This window comes from Convolutriloba macropyga, chromosome 12, assembly GCF_964194025.1.
Source record: "Convolutriloba macropyga chromosome 12, txConMacr16.3, whole genome shotgun sequence".
NCBI classification, from domain to species: domain Eukaryota; kingdom Metazoa; phylum Xenacoelomorpha; order Acoela; family Convolutidae; genus Convolutriloba; species Convolutriloba macropyga.
In genome coordinates this window covers 34,682,245-34,707,120 of record NC_134479.1, presented here as the reverse complement: position 1 = coordinate 34,707,120, position 24,876 = coordinate 34,682,245, and the positions used below count along the sequence as shown (strand labels likewise).

Here is a 24,876-nt window from a genome sequence, read left to right as displayed (position 1 = left end):
CTCCATGCTTCGATTTATGATTGTCTGTGAGTCTATCTTTCCTGTGAATTGCATATTCTTTTAGGAAGAGGCTTTCGTCAGGTACGTCATCAGTTAACCATGTTTCAGTTAGGCATAGAATGTCCAAGTCATTTTCAGTTTTTACGCAGTTAGAGAATGAATAGCGTCTTTTTAGATCTAGTAGGCTTCTGGCATTGAAAATTAGTATTTTCATTTGTGTTTGTAATCATGGATTATTTACGTTTTCATTTTTTGTTTGATCAACATTTATGTCTACCCATTTCTTATCAATTTGTTGCTGTAACTTTAAATTTTGTATTCGTATTTCGTTTGATTTTGTGCCGCTTTCAAGCATTTGTCTTCTTTTTTGCAAAAGGTCATTTTCAACAGCCTGTTCTTCAGGGTTCAGTTCTTTACTTATAAAGATGGACATTTTGTAGTTTTTCATTTTGCTGAGTGATAGCATTATTAGGCGTTTAGCATAATCTCTATCTATTTTGACTATGAGGTTTCGACTTTTACCTTCACTAAATTTTCCAACTCGTTTTAAGTCGGTGACATTGCATGTAATTTGCAGGTGCTTAGTGACCGCTTTGACTTGTTTTAGATCATGCTCGTATCGTTCACGACTGTTGTTTGATTTCAGTTCAGGAATGCCTCGGAATCTTATGCCTTCATAGTTTTCATGGTTTTTCGGTGTTTTTTGTTGGGGAAGTTTTATTGATTTTGGCTTTGGTTCTGTTGGAGGGTATGATGTTTTTGGCTTTTCCCCGAGCTCTTGCTGGATTGAATTTAGTTGGGTATTGACTGCTAGGTTATTAACCTTTATTTCGGCTCTTAATTCCTCAACTTCTTGTAAGAGTTTTTCTGTTTCATTGTTTTTTCGAATAATTGTGATTTGGTCCAGCAAAGCATCTTTTTGTTTTAGGTCAAGACAACTTTGGCATATTAAGAGAATGTTGTTTAGAATACCACTTATACACATAATAATTTCATTTGATAGTCCAGTACATTTAGGGGTAAAATGCATGCATTCTCCGCATGCTACACATAGAAAAATGGCAGATTTATTTTCAATGCTCGTTGAGCAACTTTTGCATCGGTTGTGTTTTGTTTTCTCTTTTTGCTCTTGACTCATTTTGTCGTTTCTGTTGATTTACTTTAGTTTCAAAAATATTTCTATTGTTTTAAAAGATTGTTACGATCTCTATTAAATCGACGTTCGTGTCAAATGATAGTAGGAAACCGTGATCTCCGTGCGGGGATCTATGGTTTATTGAACTTGTTACTTTTAACCGTGATCTCCGTGCGGGGATCTATGGTTTTACTGGAATTACTTGATATACGAGGAGCTGCTGGAGGAAGGATAGAAAAGAGCCCGTGACCGCCGTACGGGGGTCTATGGTACTCTAATCTAATCGAAAAAACTGCACCGACAGCCGGTATCACGGGAACACTCGAAAACTTGTGGGTGCTTTTCAGCTGCTAGCTTGTTCGTATACAAAACCTTGTTTTTTAGTAACGATACTACTTGGCCTTTTCCTTTGTTGTTAAGATGGACCTTGTCGTTGTCTGAAATTTGAGCACTGGAGTAGATAGCGTCTGCTAAGCCCCGAAAACCCCAATCGTATTTTTCGGATAGCTGATGAAGTTTTCGATTAACTGCGCGATGGCGAAGCAGGTCGTGGTCCTCGTACTCGGATTTAACTTGTTCAATTTCGTGTTCTGGGGGAAAAGGTGGTGGGATGCCAAAAACAAAAACGTTATCGGTAACTTCAAAAAAGGTATTTGCTAACTCACAGATACTGTCAACTATTTCCTGCACTGGAGTGTTGGAGGGCAAATATCCGTTGTACAAGTCGTTTCCACCAATGAATATTGCTATTTTCTCGTATTTTCTTTTTGGTGGTATGAAGTTTTGCACGTGTTTCACCCCTGCGCCAGGAAGGGACAGGATGTTGATTTCAGGGTAAATGAGTTGTCTGATCTGTGAGTCACCAATCAGCAGGCCTTTGTTGTTTGACGTCTTGAAAGTGTGATATCTCATTTAGACATACACGCAAGTCACTAAAACCCTTCCATTGAAGGTCTTCCACACCTTGCGTTTGTAGACATTTAACACGAAACAATCTATTTAATAAGTTTATCCATTTTTATCCATTGACTTCTATGCATGGACTTCTATGCATATGACTTCTAAATGCACGGGTTTCGATAAGACCGACATTGACGTCTGACCGACATTAGGTCTCAAAACATTGAAAAAATTTCTCTTTTAGAAGCGTCCGATTGAGTAAATCATGAAGCCAAATTTGGTAAAATTTATGTGTTTGTTAATCCCGAGTTTTTAGAATATCTGAAGCTTTAAAATGCTCAAATATAAACAATCATTCAGCTATAAGTTCATCACAATATAAGATAGTTTGAGTTTAGAGACATGGGGTGAGAATTCGCTGATAGTTATATATGGAAAATGCAAAAACAGTTGCTAAAAATGTAGTATTTTGCAGCAGGAAATTCTTACATAATTGTAATTAGTCAACTAATAAGATGAAAATTCAACATTCTCAGATTGAGGTCGCGCTCAAAATCGCCTCTGATCTGATAACGCCATTGCTCCGCTGTTCCGCATTGGGAAGGGTGATAGGTCGTTATCTGTCTTGAGTCTTAGCTTTAAGTTTCAATTAGTTTGGTTGCTAATGTTTTGTTTCAAGTTAAACTATTTAAGCAAGAGTATCATTTCCGGTTTTACAACATTTAATCATCATGACTTTTCTCGTTACAACTTTTGGCAAATCATTTTACAAAAAGCGGTAAAACACTATGAACGTAAGAAGTTAATCTCTAGCATTAACATCCTCTGGGCCCACAAAACCCAACCCTAACCTGGTTGTGGGTTTGGGGTAGACATGCATAAGTTTTACTGCTGGTCTGCTTAATTTGCTTAAAGCTGTCTTAACATCGCATGATTTAGCTAAGCTATGTTATTGGCGCCGGTGAAAGTCCGTGTGACTCGTGGCCAGATTCCTCTTGGTGTCAACTCCTCAAGAAGACAAACAACATCTTTCACTTCCAAAGCTGCTTCACGAGACGTCCACCTCTGTCGTTTGTTCAGCGAAGGAACATACTCGGTTAGCAGCCTCTTCCAAATTCGCTGAAGTCTCTGCTTTAACTGTGTCCATGCCGAATTCTTCGAGGTAAGTGTTTCGTTGAAAACGGCTCCAGGAACATTGCAGAAGGGCCTTCCAAGCAAGAAGTGGTTTGATGTAAGTGGGTTGTCGTCTTCGTGGTTGCTTCCGACGTGGGTGAATGCACGCGAGTTGACAAGACACTCGGCTTCACTGACGATCGTGGCAAAGACATCTTGGGTGCGTTTTGCGGAACCGAGGTTTAGAAGAAGAGCTCGTTTGGCACACTGAACGAGTCTCTCCCACTCACCACCGAAGTGAGGAGCAGAAGGAGGGTTGAGCTTCCATTCGACCGACTAGTTCAGTAGCTGACCTTTGATATAGTCGTGGTCCAACATCAGTGGTCTTTTTCTGATCCGCTTTCTTGCTCCCAGGAAATTGGATCCGCTGTCTGAGAAGAACAAGCGCGGTTGACCTCGTTGAGCGATGAAGCGTCGGATTGCTGTCACAACACTTGTCTGTGCTGAGGTCCTCTGCAACTTCCAGGTGAATTGCTCTTGTAACCAAACAAGTGAATAAGCAGATGTAGGCATTCAATTCTGCATCTCGATGAACGACGGCAACAAGGTCCAAGGTAGTCCACGCCGACATTCGTGAAGATGACTGGTGACTGCGTTTCCTGGAAAGGAATGTCTGCTAGGTCTGCCATTGGTGGCTGTAGTCCCTGTGATCGGAAGCGGAGACAGCCAAAACATTTGGAAGCCAAACTTCCCAGGAAAGCTCTAATTCGAAGAATGTGGCATCTCTGTTGTATGTAGTTGCGGGTGTATTCAACTCGAATGCGCATACAAATTTTGTGGCATTTCTGTATGTAGAGTTGAATGCTGTGCTCTTTAGAGTCCATGATGATGGGTTGCTTGAAGTCAAAGGGTAGAGAGCTTCGTTTTGTTCTTCCGCAAACGCGGGGAAGTCCACTTTCACAGAAAGGGGACAAACGGAGCAGACAATCTTTCTTTGACAAAGACCTGTTTTGTTTGATGTCTTTGATAGCGTCATTGAAGGACTTCTCTTGCGATTTTCTGAAGAGAAAAATTCGGGCTTCGTTAGTGTCGTCGAGCTCTAGTTTGCATCTTTGTTTCGATCTGAGACTTTTTATGAACCTTATGACAAAAGCCATAGAGCGCATTAACTTCGTCCACTTTGAGAATCTGATGATGTCAATAAGAAATTCATCGTTCGATGTTTCCATTGTGACGTTCGTCTCTTCGTTGTTACTCAGGAAGTTCTTCCAATGGTTTTCAGGATCACTTAGGAAAGCTGGCGGCGTTAACCAGAACACATTGAGGTCACAAGCTGGTATTCCACGGAAGACATGATCAGCAGGGTTGAGTTTTCCGCTGATATTCTGCCACTTGGAGACGTCTGTGTTGTTGCGGATCTCTTTTACTCTATTTGCAGTAAAGGTTTTCAGTTTGTCTTCGCTTTTGATCCAGGCAAAGATCGCTTCACTGTCGCTCCAAAACTGTTTTGAGATAACTGGTATTGTTAGCTTCTTGGAAAAAAAATTGCATTAGTCTGCATCCTAGCACTGCTGCTTGCAGTTCAAGTTTCGGGATAAAGATTTGCTAATGTGGCGCAATTTTAGCTCTAGTTATAACAAACTCAGTTGAAATGGTGTAAGCTGACTGGGATCTGGTGTAAATGACTGCTCCAAAAGCCACCTGTGAGGCATCACAGAAGCAATTTAACTGATTCATCGGAAATGGCTAGTTCGGAGAAACGAAACATCGTGGTATTGCTATTGCTGGCACATTTAGATATTGCTCTATCCAAGTTTTTATTTTTTTCTGTTTCTCATCCGACAGGAGATCATCCGAAGCAATTCCTTCTTTCCAAGTATGCTGCAAAATGATTTTGAGCGTAATCATTAATGGGGCAATGATTCCTAATGGATCGAACAAGCAGGCAATTATGGAAAGGAGTTTTCTTAGTGTGTAGTCCGTTTTGTCTTCCTGAACTATGGCAAGTTTCTGGTGGCAGAAAGCATCATTAACTGTATTCCACATTACACCTAAGACACGATGTTTGTCTTTTTCCTTGTCACAATGTTCTTTGGTTATTTTGCTAAGACATTGAACAGAGTTTGAGACAAACTTAGTCAGACTGAACCTCCTTTAGAGAGGGTTTGTCGCAAGTCTTGAACTCATGTTTGAGCTTTCTGTTCATTGACAAACGAATGTATAAAGTCAACCATGTAGAAATTGTTGAGTGTTAAATCTTTTGTAGTGTTGTTTCCGAAGTCTTTTGGTATTCCTTGGAGCACCAATTTTGCTGTAGTTGGAGCTCACTTCATGAACGTAGTTTAAACGGAAGAGTGATTGATCGCTATTGAACTTTCCCACGTCCAACCGAACAAAATTTTCGGGCATGACAGATTCGTCAAATGCGTGTGATATATTGAGATCGAATTCTGAAGTCTTTGGAGCCCGTACCTTGTCAGTAGCGGTGTTAAGGACATATGAAATGGTACTGCCATTGTCCAGAATGGCGTAAAAATTATGTCTTTTATCAACATTTCCGAATAGGGTGACAAGTATCACCTGTAGTTGATTTCTCGTTCTTGATGGAAAACCAGAATTGTAAACCTGGTTTGGATTGTCATTGTTTTTGTCTTGTTGGTCCATTGGTTCACACATTGGCAGATCAATTTCTGTCAATTTGGAGATTCGGGTGCTTTTTTTCTGTCTGTGTGGAGAAGGCTGTGGTGTTTGCCATTGCAATGTCGGCAGAGAACTTTTGACGTGCAGTTTTTGGCCGTGTGACTGGCAGTAAGGCAATTGAAGCACAACGAGTTATTCTTTGCTTCGCTATTTCGTCTACTGGCAAGAAGACTGAGAAACTGCGGACACTTGCCAATGTAGTGATCATGCTGATCAAGCAGGCCTTTTGTTCTGCTCCTGTTTCCTGTTGATTTTCTCACAGGCTGCTTTGAACCAGAGAGAGAAGAGCCTCCTTTTGTGTTGTTGCTACTGTTAGCCGTCGATTGTTGAGGCTTTGCCTTATGGAAGTTTCTATTCGCTGCACTGTTATGTTCAAAGCTTTTACTGCTGGGATTACAGCTTTTATTTCCTGTCAAATTCTGTTTCAGCACAAATATTGCTGTAGTTGGTGAACATATGGCTCCAAAGATGAGTCGCATATACTGGAACTGCTGTGCGGAGTTCTTTAAAGAACATAGCAAAAAGAGACAAGACTGATCTTCTGTTTGTATGCAAATTGGCAAGAACATGGCCTCAATGTCTACCTTTAATGCAACCGGATCCTGGCGAAAGCGGAGTAGTAAGCCAAACAGGTTTTTGAGAAGGTCGGGGCCAGGAAGAAGGTTTTTGTTTAGCGATTGCTTCTTAAAAACAGATGCGGCGTTTTCAACACGCCTAACTTTCCCAGGTTTATTGATATTGGCGACGGGGTGATGGGGAAGATACCAAATTTTCTCTGGTGCTGGCTTTGAGAAAGTAACTGATTTCACATAACTTTCCTTCGAATCTCTTTCCAAGGTTATTTCAAACAATTGCTTCAACTCAATATCTTTGTTGAGTCGGCGCTGTTGGCTCTCAAGCTGTGCTTTGGCACCGGATAGTTGTTTTCCAATTTACTGTCCTGTTTCCAAATAAAACAGTTTCATATCTGTCTCCGATATGACGGATTGTATCTTGTAATATTTGAATTGCTCTTTTACTGTCTGTTGAAGTATCTGCAGTTTCTTCAAATTCAGTTCTTGTGTTCTCTATTTTCTAGAAACTGGTCATACGTTCACTGAGATTTCTTTCGGTTTCAACAGTTAAATTTGTGAGCGCATGGTCAAATGCTCTATAACTATGTGATAGGAAGTTTGTTTCCTGCAAGATTGGCTCACTTTTTCCCTTAATTGGGCCTGTAATTGTCTAACCGAGAAAATTGCGTACAGCAAAGAGGCTTCCTGAGGGTCCTTGAAGGAACTCGCGTTCCTAAATGTATTGTGTAGCGTCAACTCCTAAAAGTATCTGTATCTTGTTATCACTAAGTTTGGGAAAATGTATATGTTAAAGGTGAGGATAAGATGAACACTCTTCGTTCAAATCGTTCACAGGCGCATCATTAAAAGTCCAATTACTCACTGCATGAATGTAGTTTAAACGGAAGAGTGGTTGATCGTTATTGAACTTTCCAATGTCCAACCGAACAAGATTTGCGGGCATGACAGATTCTTCAAATGCGTGTGATAAATTCAGATCGATTTCTGAAGTCTTTGGAGCCCGTTTCTTGTCAGCAGCGGTGTTAAGGACATATGAAAAGATACTACCATTGTCCAGAAAGACATAACAATTATGTCTTTTATTAACATCTCCGAAAAGGGTGACAGGTATCACTTGTAGTTGATTTCTCGTTCTTGATGGAAAACCAGGATTGTAAACCTGGGTTGGATGGTCATTGTTTTTGTCCTGTTGGTCCAATGGCTCACACATTGGCAGTTCAATTTCTGTCAATTTGGAGATTCGGGCGCTTTTGTCTGTCTGTGTGGAGAAGGCTGTGGTGTTTGCCATTGCAATGTCGACAGAGACCTTTTGACATGCAGTTTCTGGCCGTGTGACTGGCACTTAGGCAATTGAAGCACAACGAGTTCTTCTTTGCTTCACTATTGCGTCTGTTGGCAACAAGACTGAGAAACTGCGGACACTTGCCAATTTAGTGATCTTCCTGATCAAGCAGGCTTTTTGTTCTGCTCCTGTTTGCTGTTGAATTTCTCACAGACTGCTTTGAACCAGAGAAAGATGAGCTTCCTTTTGGGTTGTTGCTACTGTTAGCCGTCGGTTGCTGAGGCTTTGCAATAGCAAAGTCTCTATTCCCTGCACTGTTATGTTCAAATTTTTATTGCTGGGGTTACAGCTTTTACTTCCTGTGAAATTCTGTTTCCAGTTTTTACGATTTTGGTTCTTATTCAGATTGTTGAAGGAACTTGAACCCTGTGATTGGTTTTGCTGACCTGAATGGCTGTTAGTGGTTGATGAAAAGTTGTCTTGAAATGGCTCGAATACTGTGGATTGCCGATCCATCTAATCGGAAAGCTCTGTGAGACCTGGATTTGTCCAGTCGTTGTCAACAACATGGTCGGTCCACCTCAACTTGTTGGGTTCGGTAGCTTATCTAGGGCTATCGTGAGCAAGTACGTGGCATTTAGGTCGGCAATGAACCCATGTGAGGCAAATGTCTGAACTACTTTTCTTAATAGCGAAGCGAAAGCTATCAAAGCTGCGTAAGCTGCGTGGTCATTCATAGCTGGTCTTTGGAAAGCTTCTAGTTCTTTTGTTAAAGCACCGACAACGTTTTGCGGGTTTCCAAAGCGTCTGTTGAGCTCTTGAAGGGCGGAGGAGTAACAGTTTGAAATGCAATCTGTTGCTAGTCCAATGACTAAACTTTGCAAATAGCTCACTCGTTCAATGTCAATGATGTCTTCGTTAATACGGATAGTCGAAGAAAACATGCTGCTCCACTCGTTCCACTTGAGCGGGTCTCCATCAAAATTCTGAAATCGGATGTCCGGCATCTTTACTGAGCGATAGATGTTCCGTTGACGATATGGGTTGGAGTTTTAATTACCAAAGCTTCGGCTGCTCTGGTAAACAGGTCCACGAGGGGTTACGTTTGGGGGTTCAAAACTACCGTTTTTTAAGTTTGACCAAGTGTTTGGGCAATATGCCTGAAATGGAACGGAATGGTTTGGCGTTGGGAAAGGATTGCCGAAAGAAACTGGAACAGGTGTTCTATAATCAGGTACATTTTCAAAGAGGCTGGTGTCATTAATGGGTCTGGGAGAAGCGAAAGTGTTTCCAGTCGGAGGAAGTGTTCCACTGAAAACTGGCAGTTGAATATTTGAAGGTGTTGACAATTGTGGTAACGCCGAAGTTGCGTCAATAGAGCTCTGCGAAACAATTTTCGGATTCACAATTGGTGTTATTGTTTGAAGGGGCTGATGTTGATTACTTGCTACGTTTTCAGTGTCTGTTTGTTCCAGTGCTGATGGCTGGAGACTATTCTGTACATCAGAACTGATGACTCTATTAAAGTTTTCTTGCAAAACTCCCATGGCGGACTGCAATTGTCTACGAATAGTAATCGGGTTGGATGTTGATCTTTGGTCTGCCAAGTTATTGATTTATTGCTGTCGGGAATCTCGCATGCTTTGAACAATTCCCGGAGACTGAGGTGCAGAGGCAACCGGTATTCGATTACTGCGTGATGAAGAGGCGCTGCGTGGACGCGTTGAAATATTTCTGAAAGAAAGTTCATGCTTCTTTACAGTTTGTGCAACTTCCACTTTTAGCTTTGTCCGGTATGCTGCATCGCTGAGGGAGTCTTCAGAGTCCACATTTTCCGATTGTGTAAGCTGGTCGACAAGTTGATCTAGTTGTGAAATCGTTTTCTTGAATTCATCATGTGTTATTGACACAACTTCGGGTTCCAGACCTGAGTGTATATGATATTCTAGCTCCCGTTTGAGCTCTTTGACAATATTTAGTTTCGGTGAAACAATCTAACTGTTCCAACTATTGATGGCTTTCAACCTTCCTTTTTCTTTATTGGTCTAACTTTCAAACTTCAGAGGTAAATTGAAGGGTCGAGTGGGGTGAATATAGGTCACTTGAAGCGCACAACGAGTGAACTTTTGACCTTCCAGAGGTCACTTAGAGGTGAAGTGGGGTAATCTTTTGACCTTTTAGAGGTCACTTTAAGGTCAAGTAGTGTAACGTTTGACCTTTTGGAGGTCAAGTGGGTTGACTGTTTGACCTTTTAGAGGTCACTTACAGGTCAAGTGGGGTAACCCTCTGACCTTTATGAGGTCACTTAGAGGTCAAGTGGGTTGACTGTTTGACATTTTAGAGGTCAATTAGGGTGACTGTTTGACCGTTTAGAGTTCAAGTGCGGTGACCGTTTGACCTTTTAGAGGTCAATTAGAGTTCAAGTAGGTTGCCTATTTGACCTTTTAGAGGTCACTTAGAGGTCAAGTGCCGTAACCGTTTGACCTTTTTAGAGGTCACTTAGAGGTCAATCAGTGATTTTTGGAAGTCACTTGGGGGATCCTTGGAGGAAAAGAGATGAATTTTATATATCATTTATGGGGTCCCTGGAGGAGAGAGGGTGACTTTCGTAGGCCACTTGGGGGTCCCTGGGGGACAAGGGATGACTTTTGTAGGTAACCTGGGGGGTCGCTGTGGGATAATGGGTGACTTTTGTAGGTCACTTGGGGGGTCCCTGGAGGACAGTGGGTGAATTTTTTTGGTCACTTGGGGGGTCCCTGGGTGACAATGGTTGAATTTTTTTGGTCACTTGGGGGGTCCCTGGATGACATTGGGTGACTTTTGTAAGTCACTTGGGTGGTCCCTGGGGGACAATGTGTGACATTTGTAGATAAATTGAGGGGTCCCTGGGGGACAATGGGTGACTTTTTTTGGTCACCTGGGGGGTCCCTGGGGGACAATGGGTGACTTTTGTAGGTCACTCGGGGGGTCCCTGGGGGACAGTGGGTGACTTTTGTAAGTCACTTGGGGGGTCGCCGGGGGACAATGGGTGACTTTTGTAGATCAATTGGGAGGTCCCTGGGGGACAATGGGTGACTTTTTTTGGTCACTTGGGGGGTCCCTGGGGGACAATGGGTGACTTTCGTAGGTCACTTGGTGGGTCCCTGGGGGACAGTGGGTGACTTTTTTAAGTAACTTGGGGGGTCCCTGCGGGACAATGGCTGACTTTTGTACATCAATTGGGGAGTCCCTGCGGGACAATGGGTGACTTTTTTTTGGTCACTTGGGGGGTCCCTGGAGGACAATGGGGTGACTTTTGTAGGTCACTTGGGGGGTCCCTGGGGGACAATGGTTGACTTTTTTAGGTCACTTGGATGTCCCTTGGGGATAACGAGAGACTTTTGTAGGTCACTTAGGGGTCCCTGGAGGGCAGTAGGTGACTTTTGTAGGTCACTTGGGGGCGTCCGTGGAGGAAAAGAGATGAATTTTATATATCATTTATGGGGTCCCTGATGGAGAGAGGGTGACTTTCGTAGGCCACTTGGGGGTCCCTGGGGGACAAGGGATGACTTTTGTAGGTAACCTGGGGGGTCGCTGTGGGATAATGGGTGACTTTTGTAGGTCACTTGGGGAGTCCCTGGGGGACAATGTGTGACTTTTTTAGGTCACTTGGGAGGTCGCTGGGGGACAATGGTTGAATTTTTTTGGTCACTTGGGGGTCCCTGGATGACAGTGGGTGACTTTTATAAGTCACTTGGGGGTCCCTGAGGGACAATGGGTGACTTTTGTAGATAAATTGAGGGGCCCCTGGGGGACAATGGGTGACTTTTTTGGGTCACTTGGGGGGTCCCTGGGGGAGATTGGGTGACTTTTGTAGGTCACTTGGGGGGTCCCTGAAGGACAGTGGGTGACTTTTTTAAGTAACTTGGGGGGTCCCTGCGGGACAATGGGTGACTTTTGTAGATCAATTGGGGAGTCCCTGGGGGACAATGGGTGACTTTTTTGGTCACTTGGGGGGTCCCTGAAGGACAATGGGTGACTTTTGTAGGTCACTTTGGGGGTCCCTGGGGGACAATGGCTGACTTTTTTAGGTCACTTGGATGTCCCTTGGGGATAACGGAGACTTTTGTAGGTCACTTGGGGGCGTTCGTGGAGGACAGAACACTGGAGGCAGTTGAGTGCAGCTGCTGAGGACTCAGGTTGGCCTGAGTGGGCTGGCTGGCTGTTAGAGGGCAGTAGTGAGGGTCTACTGCAAGCTAGTTCTGCTGGCAGACCACTGGATGCAGTTGAGTGCAGCTGCTGATGACTCAGGTTGGCCTGAGTGGGCTGGCTGCCTGTTTGAGGACAGTAGTAGGCTGTACTGCAAGCTGGTTCTGCTGGCAAAACATTGGAGGCTGTTTGGTGCAGCTGCTGATGGCTCATGTTGGCCTGAGTTGGTTGGCTGGTTGTTGGAGGGCAGTAGTGAGAGTCTACTGCAAACTGATTCTGCTGGCGGAACACTGGAGGCAGTTGAGTGCAGCTGCTGATGACTTAGGTTGGCCTGAGTGGGCTGGCTGGCTGTTGGGGGGCAGTAGTGGGGCTGCACTGCAAGCTGGTTTTGCTGGCAGAACACTGGAGGCTGTTTGGTGCAGCTGCTGATGACTCAGGTTGGCCTGAGGGGACTGGCGACATCCTCGTTGTCTTGCTTGTTGATGAAATATTTGTAAAGTGTTTCACCGGACCCGTATCTTGCTACTAACCAATTTTGAAAATGTGCAACAAAAACTAACCAAGAAGAACTGCTACGCGTGGTTGTTTAATTATTATTTTTTGAACCGTTGCTACTAAACAATTATTTTTTGAAATCGTTTGTTCAAAAATTAACCAAGAAAATCTACTCCGCGCGGTTGTTTATTTCATTTAAGAAATGTTGACAACAGGACTCAAATACCTCAGAACAATAGGACTAGTATAAGTTTTCAAAATTCCACCATTTAGCTAATTTCAAACAATTGAAGTGACAAAATTTAGATAGCTTCTTATCCCTGGTTGTTGGGGGCACTTAAGACCCGAAGGACAACGAAATTTATTATATCAAATCACTGAGATTGCAAAAAAATCTTATCTGGTTTACAGCCCTCAGTATTTGAAGGTGATCATCTCCATTCTGCCATCTCTTTTGTCCATCTCAATGGATGTCCATCTCAGTCCATCTAAATGTCTCAATGTAGCACATACCACTCAAAATAAATTAATCAAGAGGTCCTGGGTTCGCTCACTGAGTTCCAAGGAGCGCCAAAATGATAACGCCATGGCTCCGCTGGTCCGCATTGGGAAGGGTGATAGGTCGTTATCTGTCTTGAATCTAAGCTTTAAGCTTCAATTAGTTTTGTTGCTCATGTTTTGCTTCAAGTTACACAATTTATGCAAGAATATCATTTCCGGTTTTGCAACATTTCATCATCATGACTTTTCTCGTTGCAACTATTGGCAGATCACCTTACAAAATGCGGTAAAACTCAATGATTGTAAGAATTAATCTCTAGCATTAACATGATCAGATCATCCCAGACAAGTGGGACCTCTGATCAGAGCGTCCCAGATAGAAGTGATCTCTGATCAGACAAGTGTGCGCTCGAAGATCATTTTGCGCTCGAAGTGCACTCGATGCCGCCTCTGATCAGGCTAGTTCCAGCCCGAAGTGACCCCTGATCATTTAAGTTGCATACCATTGTCCAGATGAGTTCCAGACCATTGTCAAGACTAAAGTGCGCTCGAAAAATTGTCCCAGACCATATGCATGGATGATATCTGCAGATCTTCAATAACGAAAATATTGCACCAACATACATGAAAATACATAAAACATCAAGATATATCAATAAAAAAGTTTTATCTTAGCAATAAACGAGTAAATATATATCACCCAGGTTAAAGTAAAAGAAGCGAGTATGTCAATACTGAAGATGAACGCACTGCATGGAATGCTAAATTCTGTGTTAGTGGATTCTTATATAGACAATGATGCTCAGTAATATGCGCTCCCACATAATTTTCCGACCCCGCTCAGCAACGTTTTATTTAGTTGTCTATCAAATGAGGACGAGATGGAAAACTTTCAAAGTCTTACATATCAATCGACAGATGCTGGATTAAGTGAACAAACAATGCTGGACTTCAGGGCCGATGAGACTTGCCATTAAGGAAAGTAAAAGACATGAACAACAATAAAAACGTTTAAAAAGAAATATTATTTGTGACACAAAGGTCGGTTTCCATTACGACACTGATTTACAAAAGGAACAAGGAATCAGCAGAACGTAGAACGTGATTTCATCAAATAAACTTGTTTCTCATTAGATAAGATACGAGACCTTACAGTAATGAGATTCGGTAACCGGTCGACGAAGAAGAGCAAAAATGGAAAAGATCACAAATACGTTTCTGTTTTGAAAGCAACAATCATCCAATTGATTTAAACCTATACATATCAAATCTCAACATTGCAAAAAATTTGTTGAACCGCATAGGAAAGAAGTAAACGTTTTTTCTTCCTTTATTTGTCAGATGACTACAAAAAGAACGGCAAAAACAAAAAATGAATTAAAATTGCTAAGGAAGCGTTATCACTATCGTTAAAACTCTAGGCTACTCATTAAAAAAATTGAACTTCTTAAGAAATTTTTATTTTACCATTGAGACTGTTACAATAGTTTAAGAATATGGAAAGATGACAAATAACTCAAAATTTGGCAAAAGTCAAAAAAAATTGTTATTGCTGGTCAACCTTATAACAAAAGCTTCAATATAGTTCACTGAAGTCGGCTAAGCTTTGATCAATTAGAGTTATATTTTAGATTGCTTTCCATGAGAAATGAAGGAACCAAAATCAGCTTTTTTGGATACATTCTGTTCCATCCTCCCCCCAGCTTTGTGAATCTACGTCTTGCAATGCAAAATATAAAATGTTTATACCCAGTGTTGTGTTATATGCCCTCAAACAATTTGTAACTTGGATCATAGAAAACACTGGAAGGAAAACAGAAAACTTTGACAAAGTTTTAGGCCCTAGTTGAGAAGACCGATCAAAAACGAAGCAAGAACTGTTCGGTACGTTTGGTTTTCTACGTAAAAAACGATCGGCATGCTCGCTTTGTTCTGTATGGTTGGTTTCAAGTGAAAGAAATTGTCGTTATGTTTGGTCTAGAAATTAAGAAAGCTTCGGTATGTTGGGTTTTGCAAGATTTGGTATCTTCGGTTCGAAGTATAAGAAAGATTCGGTATGTTCAGTCCAGCCAGATTCGATATAATCGGTTTCAAACAAAAAAAACTGTCGGTGTGTTTGGTCTCGAACGTAAGAAAGCTGCGGTATGTTTGGTTTTAAAAAGTCCGCTAGGCATAGTCAGAGTTGGTAAGTTTGATTAATAGACTTTAAAAAGTGTTTGCTGTTTTTGGTTTCATACCTGAGAAATGGTCGGCATGTTTGGTTGACAACGCAGAAAAGCTTCAGTACGTTGTTAGCAAAAATTGATATACAAGAGTTTCCCGGGTCAAGGTGTCAACGCTAAAAAATGCTAAAACATGTAAGGTTTGCGGTGAAATTGAATAAAAAGTATAAGATTTGCGGTCGATGAAAAAAATGCGGTGAAAAGAATATTTGCCGCTAAAAATCGCAATTCTTACAAAAATTCACCGCTAAATTGACCACTAACCTGACTTGACGGACAGTATATCAAGTTGAGGTCCTCGTTCAAATGAGCTATATGATGAAAATACCCAGGCAGACCAAAAATGCCTGTGATCCAGACTTTGCCTCGTTCAAATTTTCGATGCGTTCATGTGCTCGTTCAAAAACGCTTATAAAAAGACCCGTCCAGACCAAAATACGATTTGATACTTTGGCTTGTTAAGTTTACCAAAAGACTCGGAAAGTCCAAACAAGTTCATGATCCACACTTTGGCTCGTTCAAGTAGCGAAAAGGTTAGGGTAGACTAAAATAGCTTATGATCCATGCTTTGCCTCTTTATTTCGTTTTTGCCCTTTTGGGGTCCTTCTTTCATGAGCTGCAGAATAAATTTGGCCTAATAAATGAACAAAAAAGTATTGCTTTCAGGCCAATACATCAAAAAGGGGTACATTAGAAATGTGAAGTTAGAAAGCACAAAAAGTTCATCTTACTGTTTTTTGTAAAAACTGTTCTAATTTCTTTTTTATTAGGCTTATGCGGGTCGATGTGATGAAAACAGCGTTTTCTAGGCTATGGTTGGCTATATTATAGCAAAATGTACGATTAGTGATATATAACGTCAGCTTTTGCAATATGGTCAAATGTACCTCAAAATTCGTATGCTCTGAGTCAAAGAGTTCTAGCCTATCGTCCATTTTTTGTATCACCTATCTATAGGAAAGGTCATAAACGAAAATTTTTGCTTTCAGGTCAATACTTCAAAAAGGGTACATTGGAAATGCTTCGGGTCACGCTTCCCATTTCTGATGGTTTTTGCTGAACTACTGAGCCAATTTATACGAACATAGTCGCGTTTTCTTGATCGTAATTTTTTCCTGACAATCACTTTTAATTGGTTATTGAATGCCCTGCTCCTAAGGTGATTAGGCTGCAAGTTTTAAAAATTCAAAATTTTTAGTGTTGCAATACGTTTTTTAGGTTTTAATGTAGTTTTTCTTCAAATGCGAGGTATTGTTACTGGCAAATTGTGTTTTTTAGGTTTCGCTTGGCTTCCTGAAGCTTTGGAAAAATTGTTTTTTGAAATTCAAAAGTTTTTAAACTTTTAAGAAATCTTGAAATTCCTGTTTGAGTTCTTTTTTTGTCAAAACAGACAAACGACCCTGGCCTTTGCGGCGAGGTTGGAAATTGTTCCTACTTCGTAGTAGAGGCATTCGACCTCAAGTAAATACGAAATGCGCTGGCTTTGGGTCCTGAATTACGTCCGAGGGGCTGGTTTGAGTCGCTTTGCTGGATTTTGTGTGAAATTTATGTCTTATTTGCAGGCTATCCGTCACTAATGGTTTTCCCTAAACTACTGAGCCAATTTGGACGGGCATAATTGCGTTTTGTAGATCGTAAATTCTTCTTGACAATTTGTGTTACAATATTATTGAAATAGGCCTGCTCGGAAGGTCATTAGACTCTAAGTTTAATTTTTCTTAAAAATTGTTTTTTCAAAATTATTTTAGTATTGATGCAGTTTTTCTTTCATTTGCGAAAATGCTACTCGCAAAATGTGTTATTTAGTCTTGTTTCAATCTATCAAGTTCTTTGAATCCTCAATTTGAGTAATTTAATAATTTAATATGTCTTCTTTTTTCAATTTCAGAAACTCTTGTGTGACTTCTTTCTTTGACAGATCACTCAAAACACCCCAGACTATGCGCCGAGGTGGGAAAATTTTCCTACTTTCTACTGCGCTGGCTTTGCATCCTAACTGTTTTCCAAGGGCCAGTTTTATGTCGCATTTCTAGATTCTGTTTGAAAATTATAAATTACTGGCACAAAATCGGAGCATTCTTTACGTTTCTAAGGGTTTCTGTGTCAATTTAAACTAACATGGTCGCGTTTTGTTGAATATGAGTTCTTCTTGCATCCAGTATTTAATTATTTACTGAAATCGGCCTTCTCAGGAGGTTTTCAGGCGGTTTACGAAAAATCAAAATTTATAAGGTTTCAAAACGTTTTTTAGTTTTGATGTTGATATTCTTCTAATTTGGGGTTTTGTTGTTTGCAAATGCAGATTGTGTTATTTAGGCTTTCTTTAGGTCCACGAAGCTTTTATAAAGTATTGTTTTTGAAAATTCAACAGTTTTTCATTTTTTGCGAAATCATGAAATGCGTGTTTGAGTTCTTTTTTATCAAAACAAACAAAAAGCCCTGGCCTTTAGGGCGAGATGGGATTTTTTTCCCACTTCGCAAAAGAGGTTTTCGGTGTTCAGTAACTACAGAGTGGACCTGAATTGCGTTCAAAATTATCTACATGGCGTCATTTTTTGTCGTTTTTGCGCGATTTTGCGAGAAATTGGGCTCGCAATAGCACAAAAATCGGGGTCCGGTTCATGTCATCAACAGATTCTCGAAAACTACTGTACCCAATTGGACGGGAATAGTCGCGTTTTGTTGGCATTGAACTCTTCTTGCTTGCAATTTTTGATTGATCTTCACATCGGCCTAAATAATAAGTTATTAATGGTTAAAGTTGAAAGAAGAGGAAATTTCGGGCTATTCGGGACAATCCAAACTCGGTAGAACAAAACACGCAATTTACCCAGCAAATGTTAGTGTTTCAAATTTCTCAGTTAGCGGGGAGTCTTCCCATATATATTTTGTATGTATTTCTACGTGACCCGTACTTGTCCATTGTTGGTCATTTGGTACGGTACTTTTATGTTGGAATATCTCCTCGTAGAGTGACTCAATTTTTGATCTGTTTGTTGATTTGGACTCAGCGTCTCCGTACTTGGATCCCTGTAAATGGCGTTTTCTTTTTTCCGCCGGTTTTGAGAAATTGGCCAGGCAGGACACATACCTTCTTTTTGACCATTTCGTATACAGTCCATTTCGTGTTTCTATATGTTAGACCAACAATAGAGCTCGTTTAGACTCGATAGTTAGTTCGTTAAAGTCGTCCGATAATGGAATTTTTCTCATATGTATTTTCTATATTACTTTATGGAATGGAGACCTGGCTCTGATCTCAGGTCAAATTTGACTCTGATGTCAGGTCACCTCACTTTTTTTTATCATTTGGCCGGGTACCTATTTTTTGCTACAACTTCTTCTAGATTGCACCGATTGTGCTCATTTTTTAATATAATGCGTATCTCAGGCAGTGCTACAATTAGTTTTAAGGGTTTTTTGTTCCACCGTTTCAGAGGAAATGGCAAGTGAATTTGCTATTGATTTTACCTCTAGAAGCGGTTGACAACATGCGGTCCGGTCACTTGAAGCTCTGAATTTTGTCACTTCTGGTATAAATTATATTATATTGCATAGTCCGTCTCACGTAGATTCCATATATATATATATATATATATATATATATATATATATATATATATATATATATATATATATATATATATATATACATATATATATATATATATATATATATAAATGTATATTTATATATATGTATATATATATATATATATATATATATATATAAATATATGTATACTTTATATAGCGTTTAGATGGTCATTTTTTGCTCTGAAGGTGGTATATCTCTCCTCCCCGGTCATTTGATACGGTACCTTTTTTGTGCCTGAAGAACGCGCCGATTGGGCTCAATTTTTAATAAGATGCGTATCTTGAGCAGTGCTAAAAACTGTGAGAAGGGCGTTTTTGCGTTTTTTTTCGTTCGGTCGTTTTTGAGAAATTGTCCAGGGAAACTGACCCCAGTTTAACCTCGTGAGGACAAAAACACACCATGAATGCAGCCAAACAGCATTGAATTGTCTTTTCAGATTGCTGTTATTGTTCAAAACATGTATCGAATCTTTCAATGTAACATCCTGAACGTGCGTGGATTCCTTGCAGTAAGTTTATGTTGAAGTATAGAGTTGTAAATTAGAGATTTAGCACAAGTCCTTTAAAAAATGATCATAGTAACTGAAGGCTCATCGGCTTTGATTTTGTTATTTCTTAACAAAAACAAGTGATGGTATGTAATGTTTCAAAGCCCGTTTCATGGTAAATCTAAAGAGCTATTTTTTGTTTTGATTGGTTCAGTTTTTTAGAACTAATAAACAATTTTCGACCCCAAACCCCCGAAAATGACCACAGGCTCACTGTTCGATCTTGACGTTTTCTTTAATCAAATTGTTTAAGTTCAAAACCGGTTAATTTGATTTGCAATATTATCGCACCACACTTTTAGGAATACGTTGAATGCTTTTGATGCACCCTTCAGGAAACTATAACAGAACGAGCGTTTGGTACCACTTGAAAAAACGGCATAGCGACTTAAAGCTGGTGACTTTTCATCGGATCAAGGAATTGTCCAGATCCAACCAAACTCGGTATGGAGCATCATCATTAAAAAAGAGTGTAAAACAAAAAGAATTTTGCTATAACTTGTTTAGGAAAAAAGTTAGTTTTTCATAAGGAAATTTGCGAATTTCGCGATTAGCCAATTTTATAAACAGGCGTTTTTCATCGGGTCAAAGATTTGTTCAAATTAATCCAAACTCGATATGGAGTATCACCAGTGTAATAAGAGCGTAAAACAAAAATAAATTTTGGTAAAGCTTGCCTAGCAAAAAGTTGGGTTTTCATACGGAATTTTGCGAATTTCGCGATTCGCGAATTTAACAAAAGTTATTTTTGATTGGGACAAGAGGTTGTCCAAATTGGACAAAAGTTGGTATGGAGAATCCCCTTTGTAGGTAAAAAGTAAGAGAAAAAGTTTTTTTGCCTTAGCTCGTCTAGGAAGAAAGTTAGTTTTTCATACGGAAGTTTGCGAATTTCGCGATTAGCGAACTTCTAATTTAGATCTTTTTCATCGGGTCAAGGAGTTGTTCAAATCAAACCAACATTGGTATAGAGTATCACCAGTGTAATTAAAGTGTCAAAAGAAAAAAAATTTTTGGTAGAGTTTGCATACCAAAAAAGTTAGGTTTTCATACGGAATTTTGAGAATTTCGCGATTATTGAAATTTAACGAAAATTAGTTTTGATTGGGACAAGAGGGTGTCCAAATTGAACCAAAGTTGGTATGGAGTATCCCCTTTGTAGGTAAAAAGTAAGAGAAAAGCTATTTTTGCTATAGCTCGTCTAGGAAGAAAGTTAGTCTTTCATACGGAAATTTGCGAGTTTCGCGATTAGCGAATTTTTAATTTAGATTTTTTTCATCAGGTCCAGTAATTGTTCAAATCGAACCAAACTTGGTGTGTAGTATCACCATTGTAATTAGAGTGAAAAACAAAAAGGTTTTTTGGTATAACTTGCCTAGCGAAAAAGTTGGGTTTTCATACGGAAATTTGCGAATTTTGCGATTAGCAAATTTTAACTTTATTTATTTTGGATTGCGTCAAGATGCTGTCCAAATTGAACCAAAAGTGTTATGGAGTAATCCATGAGCAGCTGGAGTGTAAAACGAAAAGATTTTTTTCTATAGCTTGCCTAGGAAAAAATTTAGCTTTTCATACGGAAAGTTGCGATTATTTCGACTATTTAATTTTTATTTATAGTGTTTTTCATTGGGTAAAGAAGTTTTTCCTATCAAGCCAAACTTGGCATGGACTATCAAATGTTATTTGTTGAGTGGAAAACAAAAAAACTGTTGCTATAGCTTTTCTAGGAAAAAAGTTAGGTCTTCATGCGGAAATTTGTAAATTTTGTAAATAACAAATTTAAAGAAAAGGTCTTTTTCATCGGTTCAAGAAATTGTTCAAACCAATTCAAACTCAAAGTCAGAGTTCCACCTTGTATACGGAGTATAATGCGTCCAATAACTTTTGATTTAGCTTGCAAAAAAAAATTGGTTTTCATACGGAAATTTGCGAATTTTTTCAAGTAATGAATTTTAAAATTGGTTTTTTTGATCAGGTCAAGGATCATCCCAAACCAAACCAAACTCGGTATGGATTATTGCCTGTGTAGGTAGAGTGTAGGACAAAAAGAGTTTTTGCTATAGCTTGCCAAGGAAAAAAGTTAGTGTTTCATGCGCGTTTCATACAGAACTTTCTGAATTTCGCGAAGAAGGAATTTTAAATATAGTTCTTTTTGATTGAGTTGTCCAAATCAAATCAAATTTGGCATGGAGTATCCCCTGTGTAGGTACAATGTAGGACAAAAAGAATCTTTGCTATAGCTTTGAAGTTTAAAAAAATAGTAAATAATAGGGAACTTTTTGAATTTCGCGATTTTTTCATTTGATCAAAGTTGTTCAAATTGAACCAAAATCGGCATGGAGTATCCCTTGTGAAAGTGTAGTGTATGAGCAAGCGAAATTTTGCTATAGCTTGTGTAGGAAAAAATTGTACTTCATACGGAAATTTGCGAATTTAGCGAATACCGAATTTTTAAAAAAAAATTTTCATCGGGTCAAGGAGTTGTTCAAATCAATCCAAACTCGGCATGGAGTATCACTAGTGTAATGATAGTGTAAAGCAAAGAGAAATTTTGGCATAGCTTGCCTAGGAAAAAATTGGGTTACCATGCGGAAATCTGCGATTAATTCGAAAAAATTGCAATCATAGAAATTTGAAAATACGCCTTTTTCATCGGTTCAAGGAGTTGTTCAAATCCAACCAAACTTGGTATGGAGTATCCCTTGTGTAGGTTGAGTGTATAAGCAAAAATTTTTGCTATAGCTTGTCTAGGAAAAAATTTAGTTTCTCATATAAAATTTTGCGAATTTCGCGATTAGCGAATTTAAAAAATAGGTCTTTTTCATCGGGTCAAGAAGATGTTCAAATCAAACCAAACTTGGTATGGAGTATTCCTTCTGTAGCTAGAGTGTAGGAGAATAAAAAATTTTGCTATAGCTTGCGTAGGAAAAAAGTTACTGTTTCATACGGAAATTTGCGAATTTATCAAATAACGAATTTTAAAAATAGTTCTTTTTCATCGGGTCAAGGAGTTGACTAAATCAAACCAATATTGGTATATAGTATCACCAGTGTAATTAAAGTGTCAAAACAAAAAAAATTTTTTGGTAGATTTTGCATAGGAAAAAAGTTAGGTTTTCATACGGAAACTTGCGAATTTCGCGATTAGCGAATTTCAAACATAGTTCTTTTTGATTGAGTCATAAAGTTGTCCAAATTGAACCAAACTTGGTATGGAGTATCCCCTGTGTAGTTTAAGTGTAGAAGAAAAAGAGTTTTGCTATAGATTGTCTAGAAAAAAGTTGCGATTTTCGCGATTAGCGAATTTTAGAAAGAGGCGTTTTTCATCGGGTCAAGGAGTTGTCCAAATCAAACCAAAATGGGCATGTAGAATCACCAGTGTAATTAGAGTGTAAAACAAAAAAATTTTTGGTATAGATTTCCTGGAAAAAAAATTGGCTTTTCATACGGAAATTTGCTAATTTCGCGATGAGCGAATTTTAAACATAGTTATTTTTGATTGGGTCAAGAAGTCGTCAAAAAATTGAACCAAACTTGGTATGAAGCATTCCCTGTGTAAGTAAAGTGTAGTAAAAAAAGATTTTTTGCTTGAACTTATGTAGGAAATAAGTTAGTTTTTCATACGGAATTTTGCGAATTTCGCGAATTGAGATTTTTTGCTAATTTTAAAAAAAGGTTATTTTCATCGGGTCAAGCGGTTGTCCAAATCAAACAAACTCGGAATGGAGTATCACCTGTGTAATTAGAGTGTAAAACAAAAAAAAATTGGTATAGCTTGCCTAGCAAAGATGTTGGGTTTTCATACGAAGATTTGAGAATTTCGCGATTAGCTAATTTTAACAATAGTTATTTTTGATTGGGCCAAGAAGGCGTCCAAATTGAACCAAACTTGGTATGGAGTATCCCCTGTGTAGGTAAAGTTTAGTAAAAAAAGAATTTTTGCTAGAACGTGTGTAGAAAAAAGTTAGATTTTCATTCGGAATTTTGCGATTTTCACGAATTGCGATTATTTGCGAATTTTAAAAATAGGTCATTTTCATTGGGTCAAACAGTTGTCCAAATCAAAACAAACTCCGCATGGAGTATCACCAGTGTTATCAGAGTGTAAAACAAAAAAATTTTTAGTATAGCTTGCCTAGCAAAAAGATTGGGTTTTTATACGGAAATTTGCGAATTTCGCGATTAGCTAATTTTAATTATAGTTATTTTTGATTGGGTCAAGAAGTCGTCCAAATTGAACCAAAGTTGGTATGGAGTAACCCCTGTGTAGTTTAAGTGTAGGAGAAAAAGAATTTTTGCTATAGATTGTCTAGAAAAAAAAGTTAGTTTTTCATACGGAATTTTGCGAATTTCGCGAATTGAGATTTTTTGCGAATTTTAAAAATAGGTCAATTTCATCGGTCCCAACAGTTGTGCAAATCAAACCAAACTCGATACGGAGTATCACCAATGTAATCAGAGTGCAAAACAGAAAAAATTTTTTGGTATAGCTTGCCTAGCAAAAAAGTTGGGTTTTCATAGGGAAATTTGCGAATTTCGCGATTAGCTAATTTTAACTATAGTTATTTTTGATTGTGCCAAGAAGTTGTCCAAATTGAACCAAACTTGGTATGGATCATCCCCTTTATTATAATTTGTTATGTTATAATTTGTTTTGTTTTGTTTGTTTGGTTTTACTGGGAGAGAGTCTTAGAGCGCGGATTTTTGCCGGACTCAATTCTCCTATAGTTGTTTGTTTGTAACTCCGCCGTAGCCGGTCCCCAGCCCGGATGAGAAAAGAGGAGGGGAAGACACCCAAAACATATTGGAAAATCTCAAAAAGTTTCTCGTTAATTCAACTGTAGATTTTTCCGACAGTATTCAACCTATTTTAGCTCTTGAAACATGCTCTGATCAGACAAAAGTGCGCTCGAAACGTCCTCTTATCAGACAAAAGTGCGCTCAAAACGTCTCTCTGATCAGACAAAAGTGCAGTCGAAACGTCTCTCTGATCAGACAGAAGTGCGTTCAAAACGTCCCTGATTAGACTAAAGTGCGTTCGAAACGTCCTCTGATCAGACTAAAGTGCGCTCGAAAACCTCCACTGATCAGACAAGTGTGCGCTCGAAAGCCTCACCTGATCAGATTAGTGTGCGTTGGAAATTGTCTCTGATCATACAAAAGTGCGTTCAAAACCGCCTCTGATCAGACCGTCCCAGACCGAAGTGACCCCTGATCAGACAAGTTCCAGACCATTGTCCAGAAGAAAGTGCGCTCGAAGCTTTTTCCAGACCATGTAATTCGAGCGCACCGGGAACATGTGTGCGCTCGAAACTCGTCTGATCAGGGGTCACTTCGGTCTGGCCACCTCGACCTGGGATATTATTGCATAAATTCAACACCTTTCAGCAAAAAGTTGGACAAAACTTGAGTTCCTATCTTACATGGTTTTCAGAATTTCCCTGCACACTTTCGATGCTTTTCCAACCAACATAGTCTGCATTTTTTGCTTTCACAATTTCCACGCCTTCAACGCATCTCTTTCAAAAGCCTCCGTGCCTATCCATCCCATGTCTCCAAGAACAATCGTGTCTCTTCCTTAAAGTGTGCCAACTGTCATGGATAAAGCAATATTTTTTTGGCT

At 39.5% G+C, this 24,876-nt stretch overlaps 1 protein-coding gene across 1 annotated transcript; it reads right to left on the bottom strand.

The window, feature by feature from the left end:
• Nucleotides 1–2,974: 2,974 nt before the first annotated feature.
• On the bottom strand, nt 2,975–5,824 carry LOC142350477 (uncharacterized). The gene is made up of 3 exons (XM_075402328.1): nt 5,477–5,824; nt 3,778–4,650; nt 2,975–3,484 (listed from the first exon to the last, which is right to left on the bottom strand). The coding sequence occupies exons 1-3, from the start codon at nt 5,822–5,824 to the stop codon at nt 2,975–2,977; spliced, it is 1,731 nt and encodes a 576-aa protein (XP_075258443.1).
• Nucleotides 5,825–24,876: the final 19,052 nt, after the last annotated feature.